The 13,550-nt window shown below is 35.7% G+C and overlaps 1 protein-coding gene across 2 annotated transcripts in view; it reads right to left on the reverse strand.

Annotated features, from left to right (window-relative positions):
• TPP2 (tripeptidyl peptidase 2) overlaps positions 1–13,550 on the reverse strand; it is a 49,449-nt gene that overhangs the window by 17,428 nt on the left and 18,471 nt on the right. The window contains exons 16-24 of one of the 2 annotated variants that reach the window (XM_042810175.1): positions 12,763–12,869; positions 11,896–12,050; positions 10,822–10,938; positions 9,164–9,264; positions 7,841–7,937; positions 7,449–7,586; positions 5,840–6,084; positions 5,566–5,644; positions 3,601–3,639 (exon numbers count right to left, since the gene is read on the reverse strand). In XM_042810175.1, the coding sequence (XP_042666109.1) occupies positions 3,601–3,639; positions 5,566–5,644; positions 5,840–6,084; positions 7,449–7,586; positions 7,841–7,937; positions 9,164–9,264; positions 10,822–10,938; positions 11,896–12,050; positions 12,763–12,869 (1,078 nt within the window). The remainder of the gene's footprint in view (positions 1–3,600; positions 3,640–5,565; positions 5,645–5,839; positions 6,085–7,448; positions 7,587–7,840; positions 7,938–9,163; positions 9,265–10,821; positions 10,939–11,895; positions 12,051–12,762; positions 12,870–13,550) is intronic. The other variant, XM_042810176.1, reaches the window with a different exon arrangement.

Here is a 13,550-nt window from a genome sequence, read left to right on the forward strand (position 1 = left end):
CTGATGTTTCAACATCTGGAACTTTATATGGAAATTCCATTTAAAAAATATTTTCACTTCAAGGCTTTCCACATCATAACTAAAACCTCCCTTTTGTCTTATTTTCCATTTAATAAATGTCATGCACATGCATGTCTACATACACACAGCTGAAATGTGTCTAAGGAATTTGTATCTACTTTAAGATTCAGATAATTTGTATACCATTGTTTTTATGGCAATCATTTTATTTAACTGAAAATGAAACTCACAAGTGAGACTTAAACAAACTGGGCAGGCACACTTCATTGTATTATTGAAAGCTGGATAGACAAGGATAATGTTTAAAGCTGAAAGGAAGTAATCTGACACATTTACTCTTACAATTCACTTCAGGATTGTATTCTTTGTTAATATCTGCATAGGAAATAATGGCAAGCTAGGGAGAAATGCACGAATTCTCTACCTCTCAGGCAGGCAAGGAGAGGGAGATGGTTGTCACCCCTACTCTGCCCTTATAAGGCCCTGTCTGGAGTACTGCATCCATGCCTGGGGATCTATAGCATAAGAAGGATGCACAGGTGTTTTTGAGTAAGTCCAAAAGAGGACCACAAAGGTGATCAGAGGGCTGGAACACCTCTCCTATGAATAAAGGCCAAGGGAGCTGAGCTTGTCCAGCCTGGAGAAGAGAAAGCTCCAGGAAGACCTCACTGAGGCCTGCAGAAGAGATCAGGAAAGACTCTTTATTTGGGACTGAAATGACAGGACAAGGCATCCAGTTTTATAATCAAGTAAATAAATAAACAAAAGGAGATTTAGATCAGATCTAAGGGGGAAAAAATTTTCCTCAGAGAGTGGTGATGAACTGGAACAAAGTGCCCAGAGAAGTTGCAGATGCTCCATCCATGGAAATGTTCAAGGTCATGCTGGATGAGGTCCTGGCCAGCCTGATCCAGTGGAAAGTGTCCCTGGCACTTCACTTAGAATCAGATGACACTATGCTTCCCTCCAACCCAAATCACTCTGTACACTGCTGTTTAAAATCTGCATTATGTAAAGTAACAGAATTGTTTCTTGTAGACCAGACACTAGTACCATTTCTGTCCTATATTAAAAACAAAAGCTGGAGACAAGTTGAAAGTCAGATTGTAACCATACAACAAAAGGTAGTTTGTAAAAGAAGAAATGCATAAAGAACCAAATTTTTCATTATTATTATTTTTTAAACACGGCTGTTTAGCAATGTGCTTACACACTGCAAACCAAGGATAAGCCAGCTTCAGTGCCAATACAACACGGTTCTTCCTACTTCAGTGGAAATCGAGAGTTCCAAGAAAAACATCACTGAATTCTGAACTTTATGCTTATCAAGTGATCAGTAGTCAAAGAGAAAGGGTTTTTTTTGTTTTTAAGGTCTAGACATACTGAAGACAGGAAGACATTTCATAAAAACCCATGCCTAAGGGTTTTTTATTTTTGTGTTCAGATAAAATTAAGTCCCATGGCACCACTTTTGAAACAGAAAATTAAGGATTAGGTGAATGCTTCTGGGCTACACTTCCAGTAAGACAAAGACTCTTGCTTATACTGTGGAAAGTCCAGTTACAAAAGAATTAACTGCCTTCTTTGGAAAAAGCAGGGTGCCATTTCCTGACACAGCCTGAAGTTGCTTTCATACAAAATAGAATAAAGACTGTTTCTGCAAGAAACAGTCATCCTGGATTATTAGCAGTGTTGAGCATACAGGGGCAAGCTAACATTGCCCTTCTCCATACCTCCTCTCTACCCTTCCACTCCCCCCCCCAAAAAAAAAACCCCCCAAAAAAAAAAAAAAAAAACACAAAAAAAAAAAAAAAAATCTGTAGACTAGTCACTAGTATCAAAACAAACTTATCCATAAAACTAAAACAAACACTGCTAATCCTATCAGTTGGTGCTGGACTTACATCTGCAAAAAATAAAATAAAAATCTATGTATGCCCTTTTGACTGACCAGGCTGCAAAAGAAATACAGTAACAAGTTTTTGAGCATGGAAAAAAAATATGTATCTGCACTACAGGAGACTCAGAGTGACAGGGCAGGGTAAACATATGAAACTTGTCCAGAAGGATGCCCACAGACCCGTACTCTTGGAAAAAGCTGTTCATTAATGAAGCTATTGTGGATCAATGCAGTGAAATACAGTGAATTTCATGTATCCACTATTAGTGTGCAGATACATCTTGTAAATAATAGGAAGTACCCAGAAAAGGAACAGCTTTCATTTTGGCTTATATACTGCTCAGGTATGAACACAAATCTGTTCTAAAAGAAAAAAAATAGCATAACGTGCAACCTTGAATTTGTTTTGTTAAATTACATTATGATTGGAGATTAACTCCCTTATTACAGATCTACTTAATAAGGACCTTATATCCTATCCACTAAAAATCATACATTCAGAAGGATTTTTAAAACACCTTTCTAAAAAGTGATCTGCATAATTTTCAGTGAAATTATGAAAATAAAATTGCAGCAAGTTAATTAAATTAAAATCTTTCTGAAGTCTGATCACACACAGTTATTACACCAATACCAAGTTAAATTAGCAGGCCTAGTTAACAGTCATTTAAAGAAACCAACAACAACAACAACAACAACAAAAAACAACAAACCAAACAGATTACTGCTATCAGCTATGGCATTCACAACTCTCATGCCCTATTTCTAATAAGAATCCTAACTAATTTGGATGATGTTCCAGAAAACAGTATCTTGAAAACAAGGGAATGAAAATAGCCTTATAGCTTCAGAAGAACAAAACAAGAAATAAAGATAATCACAAACCTCTCCCCACAAACAGCAGCCCTATAGAGGTAGCCTGTTAAAACAAACCTTATTAAAAAAAAAAAAAAAAAAAGACAAGTCTCTGCCTGCTGAGAGACTACCATCGAAAGTATGAGAAAGTGCAAGACTGAACATCGCTTAGTCACTTGCTTTGTCCCACTCCCCAAAATGCATCTTATATATGCCACACATTCTTCTCCCCCTTCTCTCCCCCCCCAGTTCTACCATCTCCTACACCACTGTATATACTCTAGCCTACAGCAAGTTATATTTGCATATCTGAATAAATATACGTGAATTGAGATACTTCTTAACCAAGGTCATCCTCACTACAAAAGCTGTTTTTTAGGATTTTTACTTTTATTTTTTTACACAACTGTAACAAAGCCCTCATAAGCAGACAGTTGTTCTGGTATGCAGTCTGGTATCCAATAGTATGTCAAGTGTAGGTCTGTATTCAATTCCTAATCTGCAGGCAGAACACAATGGGTAGAAACACTTGCCACAGAAAATCTTCACTAGAAACACTGAAGATGCCTGTATATCTCACAGAAAGTTACAGACCACTAATCACATGCATTTTTATGGCACTTATTGCAGAAATATTCAGATGCTGACGTGCCTCTCAGTTACAGTGAGATGCATTTACAGTGCTAAAGCAAATAACCCAGGACTAAGGAGGTAATGAGGGAGACAAATTAAAAATCAATACTGGCAGACAAATTCTGTAAGTCATATGCAAAAAGACTTATATAGATATATAGATATCTTTGTCAAAAACTAACATTCAGTACCTTTTTAAATTTTCCTTGTCGCTTTGCTGCAGACTGCCCCTGGGAGTTAGAATAACATACTGTAAGAAAACATGCACACACCACACAGGATGGAGACACCTTCTCTGTACAATTATGGTTACGTTTTCAACCTACTTATTTTTAAACTGTTAGAGAGTCACATCTATGACCAAACATGCTCTTAAAGCATGCTCTTTCATTCTAAAGTTAATAAAACAGTACATTATTGTATGTAGTTCTTTATTCCTGTAAGACAAGCAAGTGTTGTTAACCACTTAGCTTACATTAATGACATTACAGAAATTCATTTTCCAAAGCACAGATTTGAGGTGTTAACTGTTTAGTGGCATTGTTCCATTTCCTAGGAAACGTACAGAAGACATTTCCCTGAAATTGCACCCACTTGCTGAACTAGAGATAACTCCCCTGACTACTCATTCTTTTGTTTGCTATTACATACTGAGATCCACTAAAGGCAATGGAAATAAGTTGATGTTATTTGATATCATCATTTCTTCAGTGAAATACGAACATTTAAGTCTTAGAATATGATATACAACAGCCTCAGCTAGAATTCTCTGAATGTAAGTTCTTATGCATTCTTCACCATCAATAAATGAAATTCAACAGGCAACACTTATTACCTCCTACTTGCCAGCCCAGAAATCCTTGTATATAATCACTTAATCTAGTTATAAAATAAGAACTAGAACCAACAGTTCAAGAAAATGCAGAATTCAGGTTGAGTCAAATATACTACACTGTTACAATGGATTTATCATGGATTTCAAGAAAGTACGTTTGCAAAATTGCAGGAACCACAAATATATCTAAACCTTCATAGTTTAAAGAGCTTAGCTACCTTTTTTATTTTTCCTACCCCTCATTCATTCATTAATACTCTTGGTAGATATTATCTAACTTATAGTTACACATGAGATTAGTATGTGCAATTTTCTTCAGAAGTTCTACCAGCAACACATTAGACTGAATGAACTACCCCTGTCTACTCAACAAGATCTAAAGGTATGTGTCAACCTCCTCACAGAGACTTACTTCCTTTAAAAAAAAAAAAAAAAAAAAAAAACCAACACACTGTAGTTCTATCTAAGTTGATCAGTCACATTTAGTGATATATGAGCAGGGATTACTTCTAAATACTAACCATCAATCACCAGCACTGCTCTAAGTGCATTCTTTTCTTTGCCAACTATTTAAAAATATTTGAATTGCTAAAGGAATCACAAGATACACAGATGAGTAAACTGGTTACTTGTAAGCACTGCTGCACAACAGATTCATTCAAGTTAGCAAGTAGCTTTTATAGGATACTACACCATGAGCAAAAATGCCACATAGCTTTTTTTCCCACCACAACATAGAGATCTTATGGCATTCTGTTGGAGCATACAGTCATATTAGTGGCTGACAACATCAGTCTGCAGTAGGTAAAAATATCTGCTTAAGTATTTGAGACAACAAAACAACTTCTCTGTAAAAATAACATGTAGGTGTTAAAGAAGGACTTAGATTTTTTTTCTGCAAACTGCATGCATGCAGGGAAGAGTATAGTTGCTTACTGGAGAAGCAACAAGCACAAAACACATATGCATATAGTTTTCACTCAAAAAATGACACCACATAAGGCATTTGAACAAAGTCGCTTTCATAGGCTGCCACACCAAAAAAAAAACAGTTTCTTCTAGAAATAAGGATTCAGAAACAAGGAATTAGAATTCAAAATTCAGAAGACGTAATTACGTTTGAAATTTTAAGATGATAATAGAATTAAGTTACTTTGACTTTATAATGAAACAACTGCTTCAAAAATGCGTTATGTCACTAGAGGTGGTGGCCTTCACAGTACTAAAACCATAACATACAGTGTGCTTCCTTGGCATGCTATTTACCCGCTTCAGAAATTTCCAAAAAAGAAGCCATCACCCACCCATTAAAGATACTCACAGCTTTCTTTCCAAGTTCTGTTTTAGACAGTGTAAGAGCTCCTGCAAGATAACATCCTGGTCCTGCTCCTTTTGGTATTCTATTCAGTGAAAGAAGACTCGGCGTTAGAACTAGGTTCAGTAATGTTCTGTTTGGACTACAATAATTTGAACAGTGTGAGAAAAATATAATAGCAAGCGTAAACAGGTAGACACTATCAAACAAAGCATGATTTTATTTAGGTGTAGAAGTGGTGGTTAGATGTAGTTGAGAAAACAGGACTTCAGAAACTTACTTGTCATCAGGCAGAGATGTAACGAAGAATGGCTGACTGTGTTTTGGTGGTAATGTCAAACTGTTGGATTTCTTCTTTCCTAAGAGAGCAAGACTATGGTTTTCATAAATATCTAAGCTCAAGGTACTAGACAACCTGTGTGAAACAATAAATGGAAGGTCTTTGATGCGATCCAGCTCACTGTTCTGTTCATGACGAATTTGTAACCGAATAGTGTAATCTCCTTTTTCCAGTTTCACAGAATACTGAAAGAAAGAAGCACTTGTAAATGTCAAGATTAAATACTTCACAGTATTCAACAGCTAAACACATTTTTGATCAACTGAAAATAATTCATCATTTTAAGACCACAAAATAGGCTGACATAATTCATTCCCATTCTAACACTGTATTAACTGCTCAAACAGAAATCAGACTTCTTGTTAAATGTTCAGTGCAAAACTTCTGGCAGGTCTGTCTTAACAAGTATTCTGTTTACTGTGAACTTCAGGTGTTCAGTGGTTAAGATGACAGTACATTTTCTATTGTTCTAGCAGTTTCACACTGCAGAGTTGAAGGTCATTAAAGAACTGGCAACTCTTTGACATGATTGCACAAAGCTTTCTGTACCTGCCATTAGGAATAGACAGATGACATTTATTTACAAAGCAAAGAAAAAAAAAAAAACCATGGATTTTTAGTTATGAAAATGTTCTTTAATTTTTACCAACTTAAAAAGGTATCACAAAGATATTTTGAGTAGCAGTATGCTAGGTTCACTTTAGGATGTTTCTGGTGCTGTTGCTATAATCCAAAAAGGTAGTTCTGAGAGGGGTTAATTAAGGACTACCCTTCTCCCAGAATCTCCTTCTTCTGTATTAGAATCATGCTTCCTGTTGATACAACTTCCTGGATTAGAAAATTTTGAATTGCTTTGGAATTGTTCTATGATGCAGAACATCAGAAATGCAGTGCAGTGGTGCACCAGGTGCAAGTCACAGACTACTTTGGTACTTTTCAAGACACACTTCAGAAGTTATCTTTCATATGCTTCCACAATGGTCAGTCCTTTCTTTGAAACTCACTTTGAAAGACAGCAACAGGAAGTAACTGAGTTCTAGCATTTAGAAGGCTGCTTAAAGACAAACTGCATAGATAAGTCTTTGTGAATGAAACAGCAATTGAGCTATCAGACTACAGAAAAACAAACAATATATGCTTTTACATAAACAGAAAAGTTTACGGTATCATCTTCATAAAACAAACAAGTCGTCACTAAAGGCAACTGAGCTTCAGTTCATTTCTTGAGAAGCCCCATCAAAAATGCAAGAGATCATGAGTTAACTGCTTTTTGTAGAAATAAAACATACCAGAGCTCTTAGTCTTTTCTCGGAAAAGTAAATTAAACTCAGAAAGTTCACAGAAACAAATCAGTCAATTATTATTTTTTTCATTCAAATGTATCCTCACTGAAAGGTATGACTGTACTTCTTCCTCATCTCTTCACAAGATGGCATTGTGCCTATGCATCAGGGTCTGTTAGGAGGTGACAGCATGCATGGAAGGGGAAAAACTCCAAGTTTCACAATGTGCAGAAATAAGAAGATATAATAAATACAGTACTCTGTACCTGATGTGGATAGGCATCTCCTGACCCCATTTGTCTTTTGTTTTGGTCAAAAATAATCCACAGTTGGCTATCAAATTCAGATTCATACAATAATTCACAGAGAAGTGGGCAGCTTGGAGTTACTTCTCCACTCTTCGGCTATTAAAAGAAAGTTCAAAACATTTCAGCCACTGTTGAATGAAACAAGTATAAGTCTTACACACATTCAAGAAAAAATTTGACCTGAAGCCATTTGAAATCACAGTAGCTCCTAAAGAGAACCAGATCAGAATTCTGAAAGTTGAGAATCTAAAACACTTGTTTCTGACAGAAAGGTAAAGTTAAAACTTGTTTTTTAAAAAACAGGCTATATTTATCAACGACTTACAAAAAACAACAAGCACAAACTCTACCTGATGGAAGTTGTAGGTCAAAATCATCTCATACAGTTGACGGTTATTAGGTAAAATATCTCTGGATCCCAAAGGTTTTATTTTAGCACTCACTGGTCTGCAGTTAAAATAAAAACAAACGAAGAAGGCACTGCTAAGAAACACGTATCTGCTGTCAAAACTTGTATTCTTTAAGCAGAAAGATTCTGAAGCACATCTGAATACAACACTAAAATTTTCGGTTAAAATGAATGATGGTTCAAAAAATGTTTAGCAATGTTACGGACACTGGCAAAACAAGAACTCAGTAAGCACATCTAAGCTCAAAACTGAAAGCCACTAAAAAAAAAAAAAAAAAAAAAAGGGAAAAACAAAGTAATTTTTTTCCTAATAATAAATTAAGTTGCCTTCTCATCTGTGCTTCAATCAGCACTTTCAGTCACAGACTGGTTACTGGCATAGTAACTAGAGGGCAGACTACACAGTTGATAACTGTTTGCTATAGAAATTTATGTTAGAAGAGAATTTGTAAGACATTGGAGTAATACCACAAAGGAACAATTTTAATGCATACCACCTATGTAAAACTCAGAAACATGAACTCTCAGAGTCCAAGATTATCACTGCAGGGTCCAGGATATGGAAAATATTAGATTACTGACCATTGAGAAATTGTCTGGCCAAAACCTTACACGTACTGCTTAAAGTGTACGGCATCTCTTTCCCCTCCTGGAACTACCAACGTTAGTGACTACTGCATTGATAAGTAATTTTTCCTCCATGCCAGCATGTGTCAAACAGACACAACTGACAACAGAAGAAATACAACTTTCCACATAAAACACAGTATCAGATTCTACAGTAAAATATTTCCAACCAAGCAAAAGAGAGAAAATAATGTTTCCAGGTGAAAATTAGGCAGGATCTGAGGCAGCTGCTTCAAAGGAAAAAAAAAAAAAAAAAACCAACAAAAAAAAAAGGTGACACCAAATAACTCCGTAGAATTTATTTCATTAGATACTAAAATGCCTTTTTACAGCTGCCTCCTTTGGAAGCACTGAGAAGTTTCTGTATTTTTTTTTTTTTCCTTTCAAATTTAGATTAAGAAAAATTTATATGGAAGAAGTCACAATAATTGTCCAATTCTGTCAAACCTAAACGGAACTAAAAAATAAAATGCTAACAAATTTAACAGGGTTTCTAAATTCATGCCTCCAAACCCACATAAATTTTTACAAGAAAATATACTTTTGTTACCCTAGATTTCACTGTTCATTTGTGGCCATTTTAGACACACACTAATAGTTCCCTCACTTTTGCCATACAGCTCCTCAGAAACAGTACCTGAGAGTTTGAATCCAGCTTTTCAGGTTTATGCATGGAGCAATATCCTCATACTTCAACATGGACTGAACATCAAACCGTACAATTCCTTCTGAAGCATGCTGAAGAGAGAACACATAACACTTATGCTTTTATGCATTTGTAACATCAGACATGGACCATCTGATTTATCCCTCATAAATATAACAGCTGTAACTATATCAACACTAGAAGTAATACTGTGAGTTTCAAAGCATCACAAGTTTATCTCTACTTGAAGAAGGCAGACATACTGGGACTTGAAACAACAAGAAGAAAACTACAATAAAAGAAAAGTTACTGATACAGCCAGAAGTCTCACTTATATTTATTTTTCCAAGACTATCTAGTATTAATAATTTAAGGAATTTGTACAGAACTGTATAAATCACACGTAGGGCATATGTTTCCTATGAATATGTAATTCAATAAATGCAAGCATTTTTCATTTAGAATCTTAAATCAAGTATTTTATAGTGTTTCTGCATAGGATTGTTATTACAGAATAGTTTATGTTAACGAAAGAAACACTACACACAAAATTTAGTAATGGTTAAAGTGATTTTGGAAGTCTGCTTTTTCTAGCAGTATTTCATGACAAAGCCACGAGTATATCAGCTTTATTAAAATATAATTTATTGAATTCTAAAATGTTTAAGAAAGGGTAAAAATGCATTATCTCACTTTTAACTCCTCACTTTCCAGTTCATCTGACACCTCTGGTGTGGCTTGAACCCACTTCAGTAGAGGCTGCCATGCACAACACCAACGCTTCTTCCCCCTGCCTTACTGATTCAAGACCTGGTTCCTTAGCACAACATACCCTTTCCTTTCTCCCCCAGGTTACTCAGCTCTTAGAGCCTAAACGCATTCAACTGCAATTTGTTCTGGCCCTTAGCTGAGAAAAAAAAAAAAAAAAAAAAAAAAAAGGAGGGAGCAAGGAGAAATCAGTATGGTACTGCATCCTGCAGAACCATCTCAGCCCTTGAAAAAGAGCTGGCAAAAAAAAAAAAAAAAAAAAAAAAAAAAAAAAAAAAAAAAATCAATCCAAGGCAGGTTGCACAGGACAGCAAAGAACACTGCAGCAAAACACAGTACTGTAAATAAGATACTAATGTTTTTAGTAACTTCCCAGTCCTTTGGTATCACAGAACCTCAGCAGTCATGATGCTGGCCATCCATCATGCCTTCAACTGACCTAAACAATGAATCTCAAACCAAAATCAGCACATCAACAAAAAACTGAACAGAATGAAGTAAAGTTTAGTAACGTTTTATTCAGAAAATGCTATTTGGAGTATTGTGTTTCAGCAAAGTTTCTTCACACAGAAGCTCACAATAGTTACAATGTGAATCTTTCAATATGCCCTTTCTACTGGTGTCATGGGTATTTTTTTTTTTCTGTTCATTTTTCCCTTGCTGATTCATAATGAAAGGCATAGAAAATTCAAAACTAATGGGATTTGTGCAGGACTAAGTTTCTATTTACCTATTTTTAAAGCAAAACACAAACATCTTAGGTATAACCATGCTTTTCGTCTACTTCAGTACAGAATAGAACAGAGAACACTTTTTTTTCTTTAATCTGAGATGTCAGAGAACTTCAGAATGATTCTAGATAAACAGAGTGGAAGACTTACCATGTTTAGCTGAGGAGTAGCACAAAGTACACCATGAAAAGAAACTGTGTAATTAATGCTAACGTCGCTAAGGCTTGCCCACCAACGAGCAACACAAAATTCAATTGTTTTTCCAGCCTGAATAATAAAAATGGAAAGTTAGACACAAACTCTCATCTCCTCTTTCTATTCAGCCCTGCCTTTCTCACTCCAAAGCCAAGAAAAAGGGGGAATATAGCTGAAAGTATACCCTTATAGTGTCTAGTTTACTCCAATTATATTATTTGCTACCATACAAAATAAGACATTACACTTGATTCCCATCAAAACAAAGCGTGCCATGGGTATACACTAGAAAAAAAAGCTACAGCTTTTGAACACTACATATTCCATTCCCACTCTTTCAAATTAAATAGACAGGGTAGTTTATAGAAGACACTAATGTGTATCAGAAAACAAGATAGTGCTCTCTACCTCAAGAAGACATGAAGCTTGGGAGGTTTTCTGTTGGTACTGTTTTTTTTGCTTGCCTTTTTTAAACTGACATGATAAAACTTACAAATCAAGCCATATATCCTACTGCCCCCACTTGACATTTTCACACAGTGCAGGACTGAGCAGCACAGAAATCACGACCTCTCTTAGGCAGGGAAAACTTGATTAGTGGACTCATTCGCACACCTGAATATCCTGGATCTGTTTTAGACTGTTGAACTAGAATTAACCAAAGTAAGTACAATTGTAAGCCAGTCAGTATTACTTGGCTTCAATATCAAAGAGATTTCTAAGATTATGACATTAAGCATTAAAAGCAAAATGTGCTGAACTAAATCTATTCAACAAGACTTAGTTCCTATTTGAAAGGGAAACAAATCAGTCCGTATAAACAAGCACTAATAAATTGATGAAGCTATCTGAAACCTTTCCAAAGGAAGAAAAAGGTTTCATTCACTATTGTAAGAAATGATTTATTTGGGTTGGGTTTTTTTATTTTCTTTTTCTCCCTAAAAAAGGAAAACAAAACACAAAACCCCAAGACCAACAACAGCAAAAACCTAAATGTTCTCTTTCTTCTACCCCCCCACCATAACTTACTAAGACAGGAAACGCTTCAGTCACTGATCCTTTTTCTGGTAAGGACAGAAATTTGTAGAATTCATGACTTCTATATGCTTTCTGTTTCACTAGCTGAACAGCATGAAGCACAAACTTGGCAGTCACATCAGAGGAACATGAACATATTGTCACTTCTAGACAAAAGAAGAAACAAAGTTTAGTCGCAACAATGAAGAATTTTAGACAGGAAATGGAGATTCAACAGAAGAAAGCCATTTTCACAAGACAATCACAATTTATAGAAGATCAGCCCCATATGTGAACAATGCCTACGTATCAGTTATTTATTAAGACCATGTCAGATTAAGAAAAACTAAGCAGGTTCAGAGATCAAATAAGAAAGGTTACTCAACTTTATGGTAAAAACTAATAGGACAGTACACATTATATATCTGTACAGCATAGATTACTGCTGAATTTCAAATCAAGAGTCTTATCAATAAACTTCAGTACATATGAAAGATTTTTATTTATTAATATCACATATGTAGAAGAGGAATTCTCCCTTTAGAAGCTTCTTGCCCATCATGTTTAAATCATAATTTAAAGATATGCCTACGAATGTTAAAAATTATGCACAATTCAAACAATAATATTTTTCTGTAAATACAGGATATGCCTCCAGTAATGGGCCATCATTTCAGATTTCAGACCCTCAAAAAAAAAAAAAAAAAAAAAAAAAAATCACTCTTGTAAGAGCCTAGAATCAAATGAACATTTTACATATTCATGGATCAAGTGCTTAAATTCTTACTCAGGCAGACAAAAAAGGAATGATTTCAGAACAACTTTGTCAAGTTTGATAGATGTGATTTGTTATTTAACAAATATGCTCATTTTCCTTACCAGCCCATGTAGCTCCCTGGGGAACATCAATGAAGTGCCTTCGGATTTGGCCAGGTTTAAAGTGAACATCTGTATATGCAAGGTCGTAGCTTGATGATTCATCTACTCTGTACACCAAAAAGCAAATACAAGTAGTAATGGAACAAGCTGTGAAATTTTTTTAAAGACATTTTAAAATACAGAAATGATCTCCAAAAAGAATATAATGAAGATGTTCAGCCCTCAGCACCAGAAGTATTTTGATCTGCAGATTTGCTGCTACTTAATCACGCTACTTGATACGACCGAAATAGTCACAAAAATAAGCAGATTTTAACCAAAATGGATTTATGAAGGTGAAAAATGGAACCTGAGTTCAATGTTAGATGAGACTCTGAAATTGTTACTGACACTTACAGATCTCCAGAATTAGAATGGACCCACAGTGACCACTGAGTCTAACTCCTGGTGCCCCACAGCACCATCCAAAATTCAAACCGTATGTCTGAAAGTGTTGTCCAAACACTCCTTGAACTCTGTCAGCATGAGGCCCTGACCACTACTCTGGTAAGCCTGTTCCAGCTCCTGATCACCCTGTGGTGAAGAAACTTCCCCAGACACCTAGACTGATCCTCCCCTCACACAGCTTCATGCAATTCTTTTGAGTCCTGTCACTGTCACCAGAGAAAGAAGTCAGTGGCTGCCCTCTGCTCCCTGTATAAGGAAGCTAACACTAACTCTGTAAATCCTCTGTACTGAAGTCGAGAAGGAACACTACTCCAAATTCTATCTGCCAAATAACACCCACT

Source organism: Centrocercus urophasianus, unplaced genomic scaffold (genome assembly GCF_019232065.1).
Source record: "Centrocercus urophasianus isolate 14NV4802_14NV808 unplaced genomic scaffold, USGS_Curo_1.0 seq_12, whole genome shotgun sequence".
NCBI lineage: Eukaryota > Metazoa > Chordata > Aves > Galliformes > Phasianidae > Centrocercus > Centrocercus urophasianus.